Below are 24,000 nucleotides of genomic sequence, written 5' to 3'. Positions count from 1 at the left end.
TTCCTGGGGTTCTAAACCCAACAACACAGAGACATAACAGACATGATGACAGCTAGTCTTCCTGGGGTTCTAAACCCAACAACACAGAGACATAACAGACATGATGACAGCTAGTCTTCCTGGGGTTCTAAACCCAACAACACAGAGACATAACAGACATGAGGACAGCTAGTCTTCCTGGGGTTCTAAACCCAACAACACAGAGACATAACAGACATGATGACAGCTAGTCTTCCTGGGGTTCTAAACCCAACAACACAGAGACATAACAGACATGATGACAGTTAGTCTTCCTGGGGTCCTAAACCCAACAGCACAGAGACGTAACAGACATGATGACAGCTAGTCTTCCTGGGGTCCTAAACCCAACAACACAGAGACATAACAGACATGATGACAGCTAGTCTTCCTGGGGTCCTAAACCCAACAACACAGAGACATAACAGACATGATGACAGTTAGTCTTCCTGGGGTCCTAAACCCAACAACACAGAGACATAACAGACATGAGGACAGCTAGTCTTCCTGGGGTCCTAAACCCAACAACACAGAGACGTAACAGACATGATGACAGCTAGTCTTCCTGGGGTTCTAAGACAGAGACATAACAGACATGATGACAGCTAGTCTTCCTGGGGTTCTAAACCCAACAACACAGAGACATAACAGACATGATGACAGCTAGTCTTCCTGGGGTCCTAAACCCAACAACACAGAGACATAACAGACATGATGACAGCTAGTCTTCCTGGGGTTCTAAACCCAACAACACAGAGACATAACAGACATGATGACAGCTAGTCTTCCTGGGGTTCTAAACCCAACAACACAGAGACATAACAGACATGATGACAGCTAGTCTTCCTGGGGTCCTAAACCCAACAACACAGAGACATAACAGACATGATGACAGCTAGTCTTCCTGGGGTCCTAAACCCAACAACACAGAGACATAGCAGACATGATGACAGCTAGTCTTCCTGGGGTTCTAAACCCAACAACACAGAGACATAACAGACATGATGACAGCTAGTCTTCCTGGGGTTCTAAACCCAACAACACAGAGACATAACAGACATGAGGACAGCTAGTCTTCCTGGGGTTCTAAACCCAACAACACAGAGACATAACAGACATGATGACAGCTAGTCTTCCTGGGGTTCTAAACCCAACAACACAGAGACATAACAGACATGATGACAGTTAGTCTTCCTGGGGTCCTAAACCCAACAGCACAGAGACGTAACAGACATGATGACAGCTAGTCTTCCTGGGGTCCTAAACCCAACAACACAGAGACATAACAGACATGATGACAGCTAGTCTTCCTGGGGTCCTAAACCCAACAACACAGAGACTTAACAGACATGAGAATGTACAAGTCCTCTGTCACGGACACCCAATAGATCTTAATAGGAGACGCTTTGTTTTTGATTTAGTATGCCGCCCCTCGCATTTTGTGTAATAGCATTATATACACTACATGGCCAAAAGTATGTGGACGCCCACATACGCTTGTGGCTGAATGGAAGCATGTCCCCGCAGCAATGTTCCAACATCTAGTGGAAAGCCTTCCCAGTAGAATGAGATGTTCGACGAGCAGGTGTCCACATACTTTTGGCCATGTAGCGTATGCAATTCTTCAGAGATCGTCAGGTTGACAATTTAAATTGGGCTAAAATAGGAAATGGACGCTGTCGACTCATCTCCCTGAATTACATATTAACATAGTAACATTGTCTAAAAATGCTAATATGAAAATAGCCCATTGAACAGAGATGAGGCGGCGAGGTGCTGATTGACTCTGAAGCATTCCATTAGCAGTTATTACAGCAGGCCATCAGTGGTGTAATCATAGTGTGCAATAGGGCAGCAGGCTTCTGGCATGCTAATAGAAACTCTATGTGTATCTGTGCCAAAACACAACTGATAGAGAGTGTTGATGTGAATGACAGGAGGGCAGTGATAACCTCTGATTGAGACTCAGGGGGTAAAAGATCTCAATCAGATGCTCCCTCAGCTGAGCAGGAACCCCAGACTTCTACACTGTAGCTTCTCAGTTATTAATGGAGGAGACAACCTCTGAGGCCTTACACAGAATTATTGAAACCTAACTAATTGTTGTTAAAGGATTAATTATCTTTATCTCTCTCTCTTTCGCTCTCTTTCTCGCTCTCTCTTTCGCTCTCTCTCTCTCTCTGCCCCCTTATCACTCGCTCTCTCTCTCTCTCTCTCTCTCTCTCTCTCTCTCTCTCTCTCTCTCTCTCTCTCAGTGCATGCCACCATGAAGTCAGCCCTGAGCGCTCTCACCTCTGAGAAGGAGAAGTTAAAACAGGTGCTGGACCACCAAGACACATGCCCCCCTACCTCCCCAGGGATTATGGGTCTGAAGAACGCTCTGTCCTCGGTAAGATCCCCTCCCACTCCTCTCACTCTGTCACGGCACTGTAGGTCTTCAGTCAGGGAGAATAGACGTGTCTCTCCTTTTGACTTGCTATTGTACCCTGGTAGCCTGTCCTCCCACACCAGTTATCAAGGGTGAATACTGACGCCACACCAGTGTCTGCTGACAAGCCTGTTACGGGGGATTACTGGCTGTGTGTACCCACCTGAACACACACAGTCTCACAGTCAGTCCTGTAGTCAGAGCCTCCCTCCTTCCCTCCCTCTTTTACAGCCTTCCCTCCCTCTTTCCCTCCCTCTTTTACAGCCTTCCCTCCCTCTTTCCCTCCCTCTTTTACAGCCTTCCCTCCCTCTTTTACAGCCTTCCCTCCCTCCTTCCTTCCCTCCTTCCCTCCCTCTTTCCATCCTTCCCTCCCTCTTTTACAGCCTTCCCTCCCTTTTTCCCTCCCTCTTTCCATCCTTCCCTCCCTCTTTCCCTCCCTCTTTTACAGCCTTCCCTCCCTCTTTCCCTCCCTCTTTTACAGCCTTTCCTCCCTCTTTCCCTCCCTCTTTCCATCCTTCCCTCCCTCTTTCCCTCCCTCTTTTACAGCCTTCCCTCCCTCTTTTACAGCCTTCCCTCCCTCCTTCCTTCCCTCCTTCCCTCCCTCTTTCCATCCTTCCCTCCCTCTTTTACAGCCTTCCCTCCCTTTTTCCCTCCCTCTTTCCATCCTTCCCTCCCTCTTTCCCTCCCTCTTTTACAGCCTTCCCTCCCTCTTTCCCTCCCTCTTTTACAGCCTTTCCTCCCTTCTTCCCTCCCTCTTTCCATCCTTCCCTCCCTCCTTCCCTCCCTCTTTTACAGCCTTCCCTCCTTCTTTCCATCCTTCCCTCCTTCTTTTACAGCCTTCCCTTCCTCCTTCCCTCCCTCTTTCCAGCCTTCCCTCCTTCTTTTACAGCCTTCCCTCCCTCCTCTCCTCTCCTCCGCTCCTGGCTGCATGTGCTACTATAGATATAGAATGAATAGAGCGGGGTTCCCCAGTCAAGTCAGCGATGGCATAATGGGTGGACTGGCAGCCATTGCGAGTGTACCATAGGACCAAAGCAGGACGTAAGAGTAGGAAGTAAAAGCAGGATTCAACTCAACTGGCATTAGAAAATATTAGAAGGGCCGCCAAACGATCAGGCTGCTACACAGACTCTATGGAGTCTCTGTTCTAGAGCTTCCAGTAAAACTGTGTTTCAGAGTATTTTTAAACTCTAAATGGTCAAATAAGTGAGAAATAGATGTCATTGTTGCAATAGTTTGTGAGTGGGCAACATATATCATCATCTGAAGTTGACATGTTGAATTATTTTGCCATGTAAAATGATTATATATGCTGCTCAAAAAAATAAAGGGAACACTTAAACAACACATCCTAGATCTGAATGAAAGAAATAATCTTATTAAATACTTTTTTCTTTACATAGTTGAATGTGCTGACAACAAAATCACACAAAAATATTCAATGGAAATCCAATTTATCAACCCATGGAGGTCTGGATTTGGAGTCACACTCAAAATTAAAGTGGAAAACCACACTAGAGGCTGATCCAACTTTGATGTAATGTCCTTAAAACAAGTCAAAATGAGGCTCAGTAGTGTGTGTGGCCTCCACGTGCCTGTATGACCTCCCTACAACGCCTGGGCATGCTCCTGATGAGGTGGCGGATGGTCTCCTGAGGGATCTCCTCCCAGACCTGGACTAAAGCATCCACCAACTCCTAGACAGTCTGTGGTGCAACGTGGCGTTGGTGGATGGAGCGAGACATGATGTCCCTGATGTGCTCAATTGGTTTCAGGTCTGGGGAACGGGCGGACCAATCCATAGCATCAATGCCTTCTTCTTGCAGGAACTGCTGACACACTCCAGCCACATGAGGTCTAGCATTGTCTTGCATTAGGAGGAACCCAGGGCCAACCGCACCAGCATATGGTCTCACAAGGGGTCTGAGGATCTCATCTCGGTACCTAATGGCAGTCAGGCTACCTCTGGCGAGCACATGGAGGGCTGTGCGGCCCCCCAAAGAAATGTCACCCCACACCATGACTCACCCACCGCCAAACTGGTCATGCTGGAGGATGTTGCAGGCAGCAGAACGTTCTCCACGGCGTCTCCAGACTCTGTCACGTCTGTCACATGCTCAGTGTGAACCTGCTTTCATCTGTGAAGAGCACAGGGCGCCAGTGGCGAATTTGCCAATCTTGGAGTTCTCTGGCAAATGCCAAACGACCTGCACGGTGTAGGGCTGTAAGCACAACCCCCATCTGTGGACGTCGGGCCCTCATACCACCCTCATGGAGTCTGTTTCTGACCGTTTGAGCAGACACATGCACATTTGTGGCCTGCTGGAGGTCATTTTGCAGGGCTCTGGCAGTGCTCCTCCTGCTCCTCCTTGCACAAAGGCGGAGGTAGCGATCCTGCTGCTGGGTTGTTGCCCCCCTACGGCCTCCTCCACGTCTCCTGATGTACTGGCCTGTCTCCTGGTAGCACCTCCATGCTCTGGACACTACGCTGACAGACACAGCAAACCTTCTTGCCACAGCTTGCATTGATGTGCCATCCTGGATGAGCTGCACTACCTGAGCCACTTGTGTGGGTTGTAGACTCCGTCTCATGCTACCACTAGAGTGAAAGCACCGCCAGCATTCAAAAGTGACCAAAACATCAGCCAGGAAGCATAGGAACTGAGAAGTGGTCTGTGGTCTCCACCTGCAGAACCACTCCTTTATTGGGGGTGTCTTGCTTATTGCCTATAATTTCCACCTGTTGTCTATTCCATTTGCACATCAGCATGTGAAATGTATTGTCAATCAGTGTTGCTTCCTAAGTGGACAGTTTGATTTCACAGAAGTGTGATTGACTTGGAGTTACATTGTGTTGTTTTAGTGTTCCCTTTATTATTTTGAGCAGTGTATTTCTCTAATGTGGACAGTTTGTGTTACTACCTTACACACGCTTGCATTTTCACCCCATAAAATTGAGTGGAATTACACATCCTTTTTACCTCAGATTGCTGATGTTAGTATAAAAGTTTATAGTCATCACGATGACATAAGATTGATTGTGTAACGGTTGTTGCAAGGAGAGGACCAAGGTGCAGCGTGGTACGTGTTCATCATGTTTATTAGTTCTGAACACTGAATCAAAAACAAAGTGGAACAAAGCGCAACAGCTCTGTCAGGTGAAAAACACAAGACAGAAAACAACTACCCACAACACCCTGTGGGAAAAGGCTACCTAAGTATGGCTCCCAATCAGAGACAACGATAGACAGCTGTCCCTGATTGAGAGCCATACCCGGCCAAAACAACGAAATACACAAAACATAGAAAACGGAACATAGAATGCCCACCCTAGTCACACCCTGGCCGAACCAAAATAGAGAACAAAACTCTCTCTATGGCCAGGGCGTGACAGATTGCTTGAAATGGATCAATATCTTTGGTTTTATACAGTAGCAACTTCCTTTAAACTGCACGCAGACATTAAAAGGTTATCCAAGAGTTGACCTGACTCTGGGGAAGTAGATAAAGGGCTTCATTACCAAAATCCAGAAGTATCATTTTAAGTTAACTAACTGAAAAGTGGTTTGTTCCCTTTTTCGTGATGGCTGCCTCCAAAAAAATCTACATCCGGCATTCTAAAATATAGATATAAGCCTTATGCAAGTTCTCATCTAGTCAACCATGTATAGGTTATTCCAAATGTCCGTGTGGCCTTTAATAGTGTTAGTTAAAACAGCGTTACACCCCTGGTTCTATTGATTTCAGCGTGATATCGATGGAAGGGATTAACCAAAACAAGGGTTGTGTTACACTTACCCCGTTGGCAACCCACCCATCAAAATGCAACACTTCAAAATGTAGCTAGCTATCTTCTACAAATTGCCCTCTAACCAGTGATGTACACATTATTCCCAGATTGTGTTTTTTGTGCAACCTCATCTCTCCCTCTCGCGCAATTGATTTCAACGTCATATCGATATGAGTGACTGACAAATAAGTGTTGCGTTTCTCTTTCCGTTTTGACGACCCCCAAATCAAACCGCATCAGTGTAGCTGACTGTCTTCTGCTGGTCGTTCTGTAACCAGTGGTGTACTAAATATCTCCAGATTCCAGGTGTTTCTTTAGTTGTGTTAGTTTCAACAGCGCGTACAACCTGATTTCCCCCTAATCGATATCAGGGATTTATTGCCACTTGTCAAAACGACAGGGTTTTTGGTGTGTGTGCAGTTTATAAGGTGCAGTTTATAAAATATACCAGTAATTTGATTACTATTGTTGCACATGTATGGTAGATAGTACATTCTATGTTTAGGTTTTCATTATATCACAAACTGTTTCTGCATATTGGTTATTGATTTGGATACGTTAAAACTGTTTTGACTGGGCTATTTATCAAAATGTCTTGTCAACAGGAAGCAGCGACAGCATCATGTTCAACGTCATTTTTACGACTATAAATTGACTTTCAGTATTTATTTCCAATGGTATTGTGCTTAATCAGGTAAAAACTGCTGAGATGTATTTATTTTGATTATATACCAGAAATCACCAAAATGGCTTTGCCCTGCCTATCATGAGCCAGATCAGTTAGCCACATCAGTTAGCCACATCAGTTAGCCACATCAGTTAGCCACATCGCTCCAATGGATGGCAACTGTCGTCGAGTCCCGACTCCTTGGACAACCTCATGTTGAAATCAAATCGCATTCAAGCCATTGAAGTCTATGACAAAAACTGAGTTTTCTTAAAAAAATAAATGGCAAAATAATTTAACAGTGCACCAGGGGTACTTGCTACTGTGATTCCTGAAATGCAGAGCCTGTTAATTAAGTATTTTTCTAATAAGAATTTATACTTTTGTTACATTGTTTGCTAGCTCAGTTGATTATCTAGCTAGCTCTCAGTCTCATTGACCACGAAACGTTGTGTCAAGCTAAAATACCACCTCTACAGGATTAACAACTCAACTCGAACCTGTCTACCTATAGCAATCAGTTATTCCTTGTTATTAATCCTCCAGACCTGACGGATGCCGCTCTGCCTTACCACTGAGCTAGTTTACAGCTAGGAACTGTTCCTCAACCTCAACAGTAAGGCCCTACAGTAAAGTGGGCTATCCTCAGAGCCTAGTGTTTATGCTGCCTCACTCCCGTTCCACCTGGCGCCTTCTCAGGATCGTCCAGGCCAGAGCTTCCACCGTAGACCACAATACGATAAGAGGCCCCTATTTCCTGTGTTGACTCCGCCCAGAATCACCCCTCCTATGACTCCTTCCCAATGCACTCAGTGCTACTAGTCTAGCCTCAAGGGCCCTTTACTCCAGTAACTCAGATTCCCAATTGACTAATAAACCAGATGCTTCCATTTAAAACCTAGAGAAAAACGACATGCACTTGTATGACTCCTTGATGACACAGGTTTCAGAACAATAAAGCAAGTTTATTCAAAATTCCCAAAACAGGCATAAAATCCCAGCTCAATCCATCAATATCAGTCAATATCACAAATCAATAATCACACAAGCAATTATGATAAGCTAAAATGGACCATGGATTAGATACCTCCACTGCCCTTATCTAAATCCCTATGAGAAGCACAGCATTTAATAACAAGAAGCATGATCTCTGACCTTCTACAACTACTCTATAAACAGAATTTTGTAACCTTTATTTAACTAGGCAAGTCAGTTAGTGATTCAAAACTCTAACAGCTACTTAAAACTTTTAGCAATAAGGTAACCTTAATGATTCCTTCTGTGGAAAGGGTTCTTCATGGAACCCAAAAGAGTTCTACCTGGAACCAAACTTTTTTTTTAAAGGGTTCTCCTATGGGGACAGCCGAAGAAACATTTTAGGTTCTAGAGAGCACCTTTTTTCCTAAGAGTGTAATTACGTATTTATGGTTAACACTTGCATCTGTGGCCGTAGCAACGCCCCTCTGGCCAGTACTCATCGGCTAAAAAAATCTCTTGTGGTTTTTCTGACGCCTCTGCAAAATATATATTGTACCAGTCAAAAGTTTGGACACACCTACTCATTCAAGGGTGGCTAGTTTGAAGAGTCTGAAATATAAAATCTATTTTGATTTGTTTAACACTATTTTGGTTACTACATGATTCCATATGTGATATTTCATAGTTGTAATGTCTTCACTATTATTCTACAATGTGGAAAATAGTAAAAATAAAGAAAAACCCTGGAATGAGTGTCTAAACTTTAGACTGGTACTGTATGTATTGAAATAAATACATACAGTACCAGTCCCCTAACCCTACCACCACTCCCCTAATTGGAGTATACTAATGTACAACAACATTTAGGCTTCTACTTCCAGCTTATACATACTATATACATTTTACTGACGCAGTATATTTTATATTAGTTGTGTTTTTTTTGTCCCTCTACAAGATCTTGCACCTGCATCTGCAATCCCGCTCTTAACCCTTTAAGGGGATTTTTCAGTCTTAAAGGGGCTTTTTTCAGTCAACCACTAACCACACATTTTTCCTTACCCTTTCTTAAAGCACAGGCTCCTCCCCGCCCCAGGCTCAAGCGAGTCGTGACGCAAGTAGCCCCTAACCCCCGAAGAGGGTGTGGGTTCCAATACCAAATGATATGAGCATTATCTCATAATGATCCGAGCCCCCTATCACTGTGGTTACCTGACTCCTCCTTTTAGGTCTCTCCTAACTAGTCTGACCTGGGGATATTCAACGTCCTTTATTTCTCTCAATGTTCATCCTCCTCTGTGCTCCGTTGGTGAGTTTAAGTGAAACTTCTTCATGGGTGTGTGTGAGATTAGGGCCTTCCTGTCAGCACTTCCTGCCCACGCTCTCTGCTTACTAAAAATGACTCTGAAAACGAGGCCTAAACCAACTTACTCTGACGCTAGCTAGCTAGCCACTTAATACAACTTGTTTTCTCTAGATGTATACTAACGTTCAGAAGTTTGGGTCACTTAGAAATGTCCTTATTTTTAAATGAAAAGTATTTTTTTTTACCATTAAAATAAAATAAAATTGATCAGAAATACAGTGTAGACATTGTTAATATTGTAAATGACTATTGTAGCTGGAAACGGCAGATTCTTCTGCTGTTTCCAGCTGGATGAAGGCATTTGTGGGTGAAGGCTATTCCATGCGAGAAATTGCCAAGAAACTGAAGATCTCATACAACGCTGTGTACCACTTCTTTCACAGAACAGCGCAAACTGGCTCTAACCAGAATAGAAAGAGGAGTGTGAGGCCCTGGTGCACAACTGAGCAAGAGGACAAGTACATTAGAGTGTCTAGTTTGAGAAACAGATGCCTCACAAGTCCTCAACTGGCAGCTTCATTTAAATAGTACCCGCAAAACACCAGTCTCAACGTCAACAGTGAAGAGGCGACTCCGGGATGCTGGCCTTCTAGGGAGAGTTGCAAAGAAGAAGCCATATCTCAGACTGGCCAATAAAACGATTAAGATGGGCAAAAGAACACAGACACTGGACAGAGGAACTCTGCCTAGAAGGCCAGCATCCCGGAGTCGCCCCTTCACTGTTGACGTTGAGACTGGTGTTTTGCGGGTACTATTTAATGAAGCTGCCAGTTGAGGACTTGTGAGGCGTCTGTTTCTCAAACTAGACAAAAGCTAAAGCTGGAGACTTATATCTCCCTCACTAACTATAAGCATCAGCTGTCAGAGCAGCTTACCGATCACTGCACCTGTATACAGCCCATCTGTAAATAGCCCACCCAACTACCTCATCCCCATATTGTTATTTTTATTTGTTTTGCTCTTTTGCACCCCAGTATCTCTACTTGCACATCATCGTTTGCACATCTATCACTCCAGTGTTAATGCTAAATTGTAATTATTTCGCCACTATGGCCTATTTATTGCCTTATCTCCCTAATCTTACTACATTTGCACACACGGTATATCGATTTTTCTATTGTGTTATTGACTGTACATTTGTCTATCCCATGTGTAACTGTGTTGTTTTTGTCGCACTGCTTTGCTTTATCTTGGCCAGGTCGCAGTTGTAAATGAGAACTTGTTCTCTACTGGCCTCCCTGGTTAAATAAAGTAATAATAATAATAATAATGGACCTCTGTACGCCTATGTAGATATTCAATAACAAATCCAGCTACAATAGTCATTTACAACATTAACAATGTCTACACTGTATTTCTGATCTATTTGATGTTATTTTAATGGACAAAAAATGTGCTTTTCTTTCAAAATCAAGGACATTTTTAAGTGACCCCAAACTTTTGCACGGTAGTGTATGTTAGCTAGCTATGTCAGCAATGTTATGAATACATCTCCCATCTGCTGTCAACATCAGGATACGATTTGAGAGTACTAGGTAGCTCCAAAAGTGGTGATAGCTTTGACTGCATGCTGACAGTGAATTCAGAGACATTCAGTAGCCAGGATAAACATTATTTTCACAATTTAACCAATATCATCAAAATCAATAAATCATATCACGTTTTTTGGCTCATTCAGTCGTTTTTACCTGATACAGTAGAATCCTGTTGAAACACCAGTTTTAGATGTTGAAATTCATAATAAATATGCTGTTCTTTTGTATTTATTTCTGGTAATAGTTGACTAAGGTTTATGCAACGTACTGGCTGCCTACTCCTCTTCTTTCTTGGATTATCAGTTTGCTGAAATAAGTCATGATATTTTGAAGATCAATACATAAAAGTTACTCCCGACACACACGTGTCACACTTGTATTCAGATGATTTGTATTTTGCTAAATTAGTGCCTTATAAACTGCTCATGCACCAATATTTACCAAGCTGTCACTCAAGACACAAATTGATTAGCTTGATCTACTGTAATCAATAGCTTGCGCAAATGAATCACTCACATTGATATTGAATTGAAATCAATGGAACTGGGACAATAGCAGTGGCGACATTGCACCATTTGCGCTCTTCTAACAGACAAACCTCAAGGAACTTTGGTATCCTACATCTACCTGACGTTAGATGACAACCAGTCATAGCCATAGTATACTGTATGAAGCACACTCACAGATGTTTATAACAATGACATATATTTCTCACTATCTTTAACCATGGAGAGAGTTTAAAAATGCTACTAAACACAATTTAACCATGCGCTCTAGACTAGTTTCCATAGTGACTGTGCAGCTGCCTGAACATTTGACTTCCCTACATTCAGTGGCTAGCTACACTAGAAAAATAATTGTACCGCGTTTCCGTGAAGCAATTGTAATGACAGTCCACCACAACAAACCCAAGAGTTTCCTGATTAGCAAGGGTTAGTCTGTGTTTCATTTCATTGTGTATTAGAAACACAGTTGGAGATCTTTGTGAGGGCATTTCACCAGTGGTTGAATGGGGAATTGGTCTTGCAGGGAAAATGTCCGAGGTTGCAACAATAAACAAGGGGGGCGGGGCTTAGAGGGTTAGAGGTTCCAAGCCCATTCTATTCATTATATTTCTATGTGTGCTGTTGCTGCAGAGAGGGAGGTGTTGCCAAGGCAACTGAAGACTTTGCTAAAACACCTTGCTTGTTTCAGCAAGGAGCAACAGAAAGTTACATAAAGTTAGCGCAGAAACAGACTCAACCACAAGAGTGCCTGGTCATCTCGTCTTCAGTCAGCTGTTCGTTTTTTTAAACGGTTATGACGGTTATTTCATTTATTCATGACGGTCTTCATCCATGACCTCCAGCCCTAATGGCATATCAATGTCTGGAAGTGACATTGTATTTTCTTCGATGTCTTGCCTCTCTAAGTCACTCTTGAAAGACACCTCTGTTCTTAAGCACTCCTACTACTGATGAGGCAGATCTCATCTTGTTTGGTTCTTCTCAGGGCTTATTGGGGAGATATCTCTAGAGCACTCCTACTACTGATGAGGCAGATCTCATCTTGTTTGGGTCTTCTCAGGGCTTATTGGGGAGATATCTCTAGAGCACTCCTACTACTGATGAGGCAGATCTCATCTTGTGTGGGTCTTCTCAGGGCTTATTGGGGAGATATCTCTAGAGCACTCTTACTACTGATGAGGCAGATCTCATCTTGTTTGGGTCTTCTCAGGGCTTATTGGGGAGATATCTCTAGAGCACTCTTACTACTGATGAGGCAGATCTCATCTTGTGTGGGTCTTCTCAGGGCTTATTGGGGAGATATCTCTAGAGCACTCCTACTACTGATGAGGCAGATCTCATCTTGTTTGGGTCTTCTCAGGGCTTATTGGGGAGATATCTCTAGAGCACTCTTACTACTGATGAGGCAGATCTCATCTTGTTTGGGTCTTCTCAGGGCTTATTGGGGAGATATCTCTAGAGCACTCTTACTACTGATGAGGCAGATCTCATCTTGTTTGGTTCTTCTCAGGGCGTATTGGGGAGATATCTCTAGAGCACTCCTACTACTGATGAGGCAGATCTCATCTTGTTTGGGTCTTCTCAGGGCGTATTGGGGAGATATCTGTAGGCACCTCATCACATCTTCCCCACAGCTCTGTGTTCAAACAGCACCTGTTTTCAGTACATGATCAACCCATTCACACAATCTATAAGTGGTTGGCTGTATTTGTGCAGAATCACATTTCAAACATTTATATTTTTGAATTGACAGAAACACAAGTAATGCGGAAAATGTTTGATAGAAAATGTTTGATTAGGAAAATAGAAAAAGTATGAACCGTACCAATCAGTAGAGATAAGTGGTGTTTTGGTGTCCAGGGTCATATTCACTATGCACCAAACAGAAGATAACAGACTGCAACACGGAGGGATGTGTCCAATAAGAAACACTTGTGTTTTTCTTTTTCTGTTGCAAAAGGTTTTTCTACGGTGTGCACTAATGAATACGTCCCAGCATTGTGTGTGTGGCTGTGTGCTGAAACAGAACGCTGGTTGTTTGTTGTTCCATCCAGGCTATAGCCCAGAACTCTGAACTGAGAGAGCGTCTGAGCAACATTCACGCTGAGTCCCGCTGCGTCCCAGAACCCTCCACTGGGCTCATAAACCTCTCTGGTCCCCTACAGGTGGGTGTGGGACATGCATGATGACGTGCATGATGACACACCCTCCCTCCCACATCAGCATCATCAGGTTTACAAAATTCCACTAACTTGTCAGAGGATTCCAGATTCCAGATGATTCTGGATTTTATGCATATTCCCTCCTAATTCTAGGAATCTAAACTGTGATTTCTGGAAAAACCTGGGAACTTTGTAAAAGTTACCAGAATTTTACAACCCTGATCATCATCATTGGCATTATTATCTAGTGAGAACAGGCTATATGATTATAATAGCATTTTATAATCTGCTGGCCTTAGTCCCAATACAACAGGTGTTGTCCCACTCACTGCTTGTTTAGCCCCTCTGTAATGGTGAGTGGGTATCATCACAACATCTCCTTAGTTGTTACAGAGTAACAGGTTCAGCACTGTTTTCTACTCCTAACTGTTACAATATGGATGCTTAGTGTTGACAGCTCCAACTCCTACTTATCAAGCTGAGTGTTGAGACAACAACTGATTACAAGATTAGACTGAAGGGATTGTTAGTTGTAAACACCTCTCCTTCTGTTCAGAGTCAGTTGTTATCCTGAAGAGCTCACACACACACACACACAAACACAGTGAATCAAAGTCCGTTGGTATCCTCAGGGAGCTCACACACACACACACACAGTGAATCAGAGTCTGTTGGTATCCTCAGGGAGCTCACACACACACACACACACACACAGTGAATCAGAGTCCGTTGGTATCATCAGGGAGCTCACACACACACACACACAGTGAATCAGAGTCTGTTGGTATCCTCAGGGAGCTCACACACACACACACACACACAGTGAATCAGAGTCTGTTGGTATCCTCAGGGAGCTCACACACACACACACACACAGTGAATCAGAGTCCGTTGGTATCCTCAGGGAGCTCACACACACAGTGAATCAGAGTCTGTTGGTATCCTCAGGGAGCTCACACACACACACAGTGAATCAGAGTCCGTTGGTATTCTCAGGGAGCTCACACACACACACACACAGTGAATCAGAGTCCGTTGGTATCCTCAGGGAGCTCACACACACACAGTGAATCAGAGTCCGTTGGTATCCTCAGGGACCTCACACACACACAGTGAATCAGAGTCCGTTGGTATCCTCAGGGAGCTCACACACACAGTGAATCAGAGTCCGTTGGTATCCTCAGGGAGCTCACACACACACAGTGAATCAGAGTCTGTTGGTATCCTCAGGGAGCTCACACACACAGTGAATCAGAGTCTGTTGGTATCCTCAGGGAGCTCACACACACAGTGAATCAGAGTCTGTTGGTATCCTCAGGGAGCTCACACACACACAGTGAATCAGAGTCCGTTGGTATCCTCAGGGAGCTCACACACACACAGTGAATCAGAGTCCGTTGGTATCCTCAGGGAGCTCACACACACACAGTGAATCAGAGTCTGTTGGTATCCTCAGGGAGCTCACACACACACAGTGAATCTGAGTCTGTTGGTATCCTCAGGGAGCTCACACACACACAGTGAATCAGAGTCTGTTGGTATCCTCAGGGAGCTCACACACACACAGTGAATCAGAGTCCGTTGGTATCCTCAGGGAGCTCACACACCACACACACACACACACACACAGTGAATCAGAGTCCGTTGGTATCCTCAGGGAGCTCACACACACACACACACAGTGAATCAGAGTCTGTTGGTATCCTCAGGGAGCTCACACACACACACACACACACACACAGTGAATCAGAGTCCGTTGGTATCCTCAGGGAGCTCACACACACAGTGAATCAGAGTCTGTTGGTATCCTCAGGGAGCTCACACACACACAGTGAATCAGAGTCCGTTGGTATCCTCAGGGAGCTCACACACACAGGGAATAAGAGTCTGTTGATATCCTCAGGGAGCTCACACACACACAGTGAATCAGAGTCTGTTGGTATCCTCAGGGAGCTCACACACACACAGTGAATCAGAGTCCGTTGGTATCCTCAGGGAGCTCACACACACACACACAGTGAATCAGAGTCTGTTGGTATCCTCAGGGAGCTCACACACACACAGTGAATCAGAGTCCGTTGGTATCATCAGGGAGCTCACACACACAGTGAATCAGAGTCTGTTGGTATCCTCAGGGAGCTCACACACACACAGTGAATCAGAGTCCGTTGGTATCCTCAGGGAGCTCACACACACACACACACACACACACACACACACAGTGAATCAGAGTCCGTTGGTATCCTCAGGGAGCTCACACACACACAGTGAATCAGAGTCCGTTGGTATCCTCAGGGAGCTCACACACACACACACACACACACAGTGAATCAGAGTCCGTTGGTATCCTCAGGGAGCTCACACACACACACACACAGTGAATCAGAGTCTGTTGGTATCCTCAGGGAGCTCACACACACACACACACACAGTGAATCAGAGTCTGTTGGTATCCTCAGGGAGCTCACACACACACACAGTGAATCAGAGTCTGTTGGTATCCTCAGGGAGCTCACACACACACAGTGAATCAGAGTCTGTTGGTATCCTCAGGGAGCTCACACACACAGTGAATCAGAGTCCGTTGGTATCCTCAGGGAGCTCACACACACACAGTGAATCAGAGTCTGTTGGTATCCTCAGGGAGCTCGCACACACAGTGAATCAGAGTCTGTTGGTATCCTCAGGGAGCTCACACACACAGTGAATCAGAGTCTGTTGGTATCCTCAGGGAGCTCAAACACACACAGTGAATCAGAGTCCGTTGGTATCCTCAGGGAGCTCACACACACACACACAGTGAATCAGAGTCCGTTGGTATCCTCAGGGAGCTCACACACACAGTGAATCAGAGTCTGTTGGTATCCTCAGGGAGCTCACACACACACAGTGAATCAGAGTCCGTTGGTATCCTCAGGGAGCTCACACAAACACAGTGAATCAGAGTCTGTTGGTATCCTCAGGGAGCTCACACACACACAGTGAATCAGAGTCTGTTGGTATCCTCAGGGAGCTCACACACACACAGTGAATCAGAGTCCGTTGGTATCCTCAGGGAGCTCACACACACACAGTGAATCAGAGTCTGTTGGTATCCTCAGGGAGCTCACACACACACAGTGAATCAGAGTCCGTTGGTATCATCAGGGAGCTCACACACACAGTGAATCAGAGTCTGTTGGTATCCTCAGGGAGCTCACACACACACAGTGAATCAGAGTCCGTTGGTATCCTCAGGGAGCTCACACACACACACACACACACACACACAGTGAATCAGAGTCCGTTGGTATCCTCAGGGAGCTCACACACACACAGTGAATCAGAGTCCGTTGGTATCCTCAGGGAGCTCACACACACACACACACACAGTGAATCAGAGTCCGTTGGTATCCTCAGGGAGCTCACACACACACACACACAGTGAATCAGAGTCTGTTGGTATCCTCAGGGAGCTCACACACACACACACACACAGTGAATCAGTCTGTTGGTATCCTCAGGGAGCTCACACACACACACAGTGAATCAGAGTCTGTTGGTATCCTCAGGGAGCTCACACACACACAGTGAATCAGAGTCTGTTGGTATCCTCAGGGAGCTCACACACACAGTGAATCAGAGTCTGTTGGTATCCTCAGGGAGCTCACACACACACAGTGAATCAGAGTCTGTTTGGTATCCTCAGGGAGCTCGCACACACAGTGAATCAGAGTCTGTGGTATCCTCAGGGAGCTCACACACACAGTGAATCAGAGTCTGTTGGTATCCTCAGGGAGCTCAAACACACACAGTGAATCAGAGTCCGTTGGTATCCTCAGGGAGCTCACACACACACAGTGAATCAGAGTCCGTTGGTATCCTCAGGGAGCTCACACGCACACAGTGAATCAGAGTCTGTTGGTATCCTCAGGGAGCTCACACACACACAGTGAATCAGAGTCTGTTGGTATCCTCAAGGAGCTCACACAAACACAGTGAATCAGAGTCTGTTGGTATCCTCAGGGAGGTCACACACACACAGTGAATCAGAGTCCGTTGGTATCCTCAGGGAGCTCACACACACACACACCACAACACACAGTGAATCAGAGTCCGTTGGTATCCTCAGGGAGCTCACACACACACACACACAGTGAATCAGAGTCGTTGGTATCCTCAGGGAGCTCACACACACACCACACAGTGAATCAGAGGTCCGTTGGTATCCTCAGGGAGCTCACACACACAGTGAATCAGAGTCTGTTGGTATCCTCAGGGAGCTCACACACACACAGTGAATCAGAGTCCGTTGGTATCCTCAGGGAGCTCACACACACAGTGAATCAGAGTCTGTTGGTATCCCTCAGGGAGCTCACACACAGTGAATCAGAGTCTGTTGGTATCCTCAGGGAGCTCACACACACACAGTGAATCAGAGTCCGTGGTATCCTCAGGGAGCTCACACACACACAGTGAATCAGAGTCTGTTGGTATCCTCAGGGAGCTCACACACACACAGTGAATCAGAGTCCGTTGGTATCATCAGGGAGCTCACACAACAGTGAATCAGAGTCTGTTGGTATCCTTCAGGGAGCTCACACACACACAGTGAATCAGAGTCCGTTGGTATCCTCAGGGAGCTCACAACACACACACACACACACACACAGTGAATCAGAGGTCGTTGGTATCCTCAGGAGCTCACACACACACAGTGAATCAGAGTCCGTTTGGTATCCTCAGGGAGCTCACACACCACCACACACACAGTGAATCAGAGTCCGTTGGTATCCTCAGGGAGCTCACACACACACACACACACAGTGAATCAGAGTCTGTTGGTATCCCAGGGAGCTCACACACACACACACACACACAGTGAATCAGAGTCTGTGGTATCCTCAGGGGAGCTCACACACACACACAATGAATCAGAGTCTGTTGGTATCCTCATGGAGCTCACACACACACAGTGAATCAGAGTCTGTTGGTATCCTCAGGGAGCTCATCACACACAGTGAATCAGAGTCCGTTGGTATCCTCAGGGAGCTCACACACACAACAGTGAATCAGAGTCTGTTGGTATCCTCAGGGAGCTCACACACACACCAGTGAATCAGAGTCTGTTGGTATCCTCAGGGAGCTCACACACACAGTGAATCAGCAGTCTGTTGGTATCCTCAGGGAGCTCACACACCACAGTGAATCAGAGTCCGTTGGTATCCTCAGGGAGCTCACAACACACAGTGAATCAGAGTCCGTTGGTATCCTCAGGGAGCTCACACACACACACATACACAGTGAATCAAAGTCCGTTGGTATCCTCAGGGAGCTCACACACACACACACACACAGTGAATCAGAGTCTGTTGGTATCCTCAGGGAGCACACACACACACACACACACAACACCACACAGTGAATCAGAGTCTGTTGGTATCCTCAGGGAGCACACACACACACAGTGAATCAGAGTCTGTTGGTATCCTCAGGGAGCTCACACACACACACAGTGAATCAGAGTCTGTTGGTTATCCTCAGGGAGCTCACACACACACACAGTGAATCAGAGTCCGTTGGTATCCTCAGGGAGCTCACAAACACAGTGAATCAGAGTCCTGTTGGTATCCTCAGGGAGCTCACACACACCAGTGAATCAGAGTCCGTTGGTATCCTCAGGGAGCTCACACACACAACACACAGTGAATCAGAGTCCGTTGGTATCCTCAGCGGAGCTCACACACACACACACACCACAACAACAGTGAATCAAAGTCCGTTGGTATCCTCAGGGAGCTCACACACACAGCACATCAACAGTGAATCAGAGTCTGTTGTTATCCTCAGGGAGCTACAGACACACACAGGAATAAGAGTCTGTTGATATCCTCAGGGAGCTCACACACACACAGTGAATCAGAGTCTGTTGGTATCCTCAGGGAGCTCACACACACACAGTGAATCAGAGTCCGTTGGTATCCTCAGGGAGCTCCACACAGCACAGTGAATCAGAGTCTGTTGGATATCCTCAGGGAGCTCTACACAACCACACAGTGAATCAGAGTCCGTTGGTATCATCAGGGAGCTCACACACACAGTGAATCAGAGTCTGTTGGTATCCTCAGGGAGCTCACACACACACAGTGAATCAGTAGTCCGTTGGAATCCTCAGGGAGCTCACACCACACACACACAAACACACACAACACAGTGAATCAGAGTCCGTTTGTGGTATCCTCAGGGAGCTCACACACACACAGTGAATCAGAGTCGTGGTATCCTCAGGAGCTCACACACACACACACACACACACAGTGAATCAGAGTCCCGTTGTATCCCTCAGGGAGCTCAACACACCACCCACACACACAGTGACTCCGTGTCTGCTTGGATCCTCAGGGAGCCACCTCACAACACACACACAGTTGAATACAGAGTCTGTTTGGTATCCTCAGGAGACTCACACACACACACAGTGAATCAAGGAGTCTGTTGGTATCCTCAGGGAGCTCACACACCACACAGTGAATCAGGATGCTATGTTGGTATCATCAGGGAGCTCCACACACCAGTGAAATCAGAGTCGTTGGTATCCTCCGGAGCTCACAATACACACAGTGAATCAGAGTCTGTTGGTATCCTCAGGTGATGCTCACACACACAGTGAATCAGAGTCTGTTGGTATCCTCAGGGAGCTCACACACACAGTGAATCAGAGTCCTGTTGGTATCCTCAGGGAGCTCAACACACACAGTGAATCAGAGTCCGTTGGTATCCTCAGGGAGCTCACACACACACAGTGAATCCAGAGTCCGTTGGTATCCTCAGGGAGCTCACACACCCACAGTGAATCAGAGAGTCTGTGGTATCCTCAGGGAGCTCACACAAACACAGTGAATCAGAGTCTGTTGGTATCCTCAGGGAGCTCACACACACACAGTGAATCAGAGTCTGTTGGTATCCTCAGGGAGCTCACAACACACACAGTGAATCAGAGTCGTTGGTATCCTCAGGGAGCTCACACACACACACAGTGAATCAGAGTCTGTTGGTATCCTCAGGGAGCTCACACACACCACACAGTGAATCAGAGTCCGTTGGTATCCTCAGGGAGCTCACACACACAGTGAATCAGAGTCTGTTGGTATCCTCAGGGAGCTCACACACACACAGTGAATCAGAGTCGTTGGTATCCTCAGGAGCTCACACACACGTGAATCAGAGTCTGTGTGTATACCTCAGGGAGCTACACAACACACACAGTGAATCAGAGTCTGTTGGTATCCTCATGGAGCTCACACACACACAGTGAATCAGAGTCCGTTGGTATCATCAGGGAGCTCACACACACAGTGAATCAGAGTCTGTTGGTATCTAGGGAGCTCACACACACACAGTGAATCAGAGTCCGTTGGTATCCTCAGGGAGCTCACACACACACACACACACACACAGTGAATCAGAGTCCGTTGGTATCCTCAGGGGAGCTCACACACACAGTGAGAATCAGAGTCTGTTGGTATCCTCAGGAGCTAACACACACAGTGAATCAGAGTCTGTTGGTTATCCTCAGGGAGCTCACACACACAGTGATCAGAGTCTTTTGGTATCCTCAGGGAGCTCACACACACAGTGAATCAGAGTCTGTTGGTATCCTCAGGAGCTCAAACACACACAGTGAATCAGAGTCCGTTGGTATCCTCAGGGAGCTCACACACACACAGTGAATCAGAGTCCGTTGGTATCCTCAGGGAGCTCACACACACACAGTGAATCAGAGTCTGTTGGTATCCTCAGGGAGCTCACACACACACAGTGAATCAGAGTCTGTTGGTATCCTCAGGGAGCTCACACAAACACAGTGAATCAGAGTCTGTTGGTATCCTCAGGGAGCTCACACACACACAGGGAATCAGAGTCCGTTGGTATCCTCAGGGAGCTCACACACACACACACAGTGAATCAGAGTCTGTTGGTATCCTCAGGGAGCTCACACACACACACACAGTGAATCAGAGTCCGTTGGTATCCTCAGGGAGCTCACACACACAGTGAATCAGAGTCTGTTGGTATCCTCAGGGAGCTCACACACACACAGTGAATCAGAGTCCGTTGGTATCCTCAGGGAGCTCACACACACAGTGAATCAGAGTCTGTTGGTATCCTCAGGGAGCTCACACACACACAGTGAATCAGAGTCTGTTGGTATCCTCAGGGAGCTCACACACACACAGTGAATCAGAGTCCGTTGGTATCCTCAGGGAGCTCACACACACACAGTGAATCAGAGTCTGTTGGTATCCTCAGGGAGCTCACACACACACAGTGAATCAGAGTCCGTTGGTATCCTCAGGGAGCTCACACACACAGTGAATCAGAGTCTGTTGGTATCCTCAGGGAGCTCACACACACACAGTGAATCAGAGTCCGTTTGGTATCCTCAGGGAGCTCACACACACACAGTGAATCAGAGTCTGTTGGTATCCTCAGGGAGCTCACACACACACAGTGAATCAGAGTCTGTTGGTATCCTCAGGGAGCTCACACAAACACAGTGAATCAGAGTCTGTTGGTATCCTCAGGGAGCTCACACACACACAGTGAATCAGAGTCCGTTGGTATCCCTCAGGGAGCTCACACACACACACACACAGTGAATCAGAGTCTGTTGGTATCCTCAGGGAGCTCACACACACACACACAGTGAATCAGAGTCCGTTGGTATCTCAGGGAGCTCACACACACAGTGAATCAGAGTCTGTTGGTATCCTCAGGGAGCTCACACACACACAGTGAATCAGAGTCCGTTTGGTATCCTCAGGGAGCTCACACACACAGTGAATCAGAGTCTGTTGGTATCCTCAGGGAGCTCACACACACACAGTGAATCAGAGTCTGTTGGTATCCTCAGGGAGCTCCACACACACAGTGAATCAGAGTCCGTTGGTATCCTCAGGGAGCTCACACACACACAGTGAATCAGAGTCTGTTGGTATCCTCAGGGAGCTCACACACACACAGTGAATCAGAGTCCGTTGTATCACAGGGAGCTCCCACACCACAGTGAATCAGAGTCCGTTGGTATCCTCAGGGAGCTCACACAACACAGTGAATCAGAGTCCGTTGGTATCCTCAGGGAGCTCACACCACACACACACATCACAGTGAATCAGAGTCCGTTGGTATCCTCAGGGAGCTCACACACACACACACACACAGTGAATCAGAGTCTGTTGGTATCCTCAGGGAGCTCACACACACACCACACACACACAGTGAATCAGAGTCTGTTGGTAATCCTCAGGGAGCTCACACACACACACCAATGAATCAGAGTCTGTTGGTATCCTCAGGGAGCTCACACACACACAGTGAATCAGAGTCTGTTGGTATCCTCAGGGAGCTCACACACACAGTGAATCAGAGTCCGTTGGTATCCTCAGGGAGCTCACACACACATAGTGAATCAGAGTCTGTTGTATCCTCAGGGAGCTCGCACACACAGTGAATCAGAGTCTGTTGGTATCCTCAGGGAGCTCACACACACAGTGAATCAGAGTCTGTTGGTATCCTCAGGGAGCTCACACACACACACAGTGAATCAGAGTCCGTTGGTATCCTCAGGGAGCTCACACACACACAGTGAATCAGAGTCCGTTGGTATCCTCAGGGAGCTCACACACACACACATACACAGTGAATCAAAGTCCGTTGGTATCCTCAGGGAGCTCACACACACACACACACACTGTGAATCAGAGTCTGTTGGTATCCTCAGGGAGCACACACACACACACACACAGTGAATCAGAGTCTGTTGGTATCCTCAGGGAGCACACACACACACAGTGAATCAGAGTCTGTTGGTATCCTCAGGGAGCTCACACACACACACAGTGAATCAGAGTCCGTTGGTATCCTCAGGGAGCTCACACACACAGTGAATCAGAGTCTGTGGTATCCTCAGGGAGCTCACACACAACAGTGAATCAGAGTCCGTTGGTATCCTCAGGGAGCTCACACACACACACACAGTGAATCAGAGTCCGTTGGTATCCTCAGGGAGCTCACACACACACACACACACAGTGAATCAAAGTCCGTTGGTATCCTCAGGGAGCTCACACACACACACACACACAGTGAATCAGAGTCTGTTGTTATCCTCAGGGAGCTCACACACACACACAGTGAATCAGAGTCTGTTGGTATCCTCAGGGAGCACACACATACACAGTGAATCAGAGTCCGTTGGTATCCTCAGGGAGCTCACACACACAGTGAATCAGAGTCCATTGGTATCCTCAGGGAGCTCACACACACACACACACACACACACACAACACACACACAGTAAATCAGAGTCGTTGGTATCCTCAGGGAGCTCACACACACACACACACACACAGTGAATCAGAGTCTGTTGGTATCCTCAGGGAGCTCACACACACACACACAGTGAATCAGAGTCGTTGGTATCCTCAGGGAGCTCACACACACACACAGTGAATCAGAGTCTGTTGGTATCCTCAGGGAGCTCACACACACACACAGTGAATCAGAGTCTGTTG

At 46.4% G+C, this 24,000-nt stretch overlaps 1 protein-coding gene across 2 annotated transcripts in view; it reads left to right on the top strand.

Annotated features, from left to right (window-relative positions):
- Positions 1 to 13,499, top strand: part of LOC115187777 (oxysterol-binding protein-related protein 3) — a 103,781-nt gene extending 90,282 nt beyond the window's left edge. The window contains exons 11-12 of one of the 2 annotated variants that reach the window (XM_029746805.1): positions 2,274 to 2,407; positions 13,340 to 13,499. In XM_029746805.1, coding sequence (XP_029602665.1) covers positions 2,274 to 2,407; positions 13,340 to 13,471 — 266 coding nt within the window. In that variant the 3' untranslated portion in view covers positions 13,472 to 13,499. Of the gene's footprint in view, positions 1 to 2,273; positions 2,638 to 13,339 lie in introns of those variants that run through there. The other variant, XM_029746803.1, reaches the window with a different exon arrangement.
- The last annotated feature ends 10,501 nt before the right edge of the window (positions 13,500 to 24,000 follow it).

This window comes from Salmo trutta, unplaced genomic scaffold (assembly GCF_901001165.1).
Source record: "Salmo trutta unplaced genomic scaffold, fSalTru1.1, whole genome shotgun sequence".
NCBI lineage: Eukaryota > Metazoa > Chordata > Actinopteri > Salmoniformes > Salmonidae > Salmo > Salmo trutta.
The sequence above is the reverse complement of the archived record's forward strand: the minus strand, read 5'-3'. Positions and strand labels throughout refer to the sequence as shown.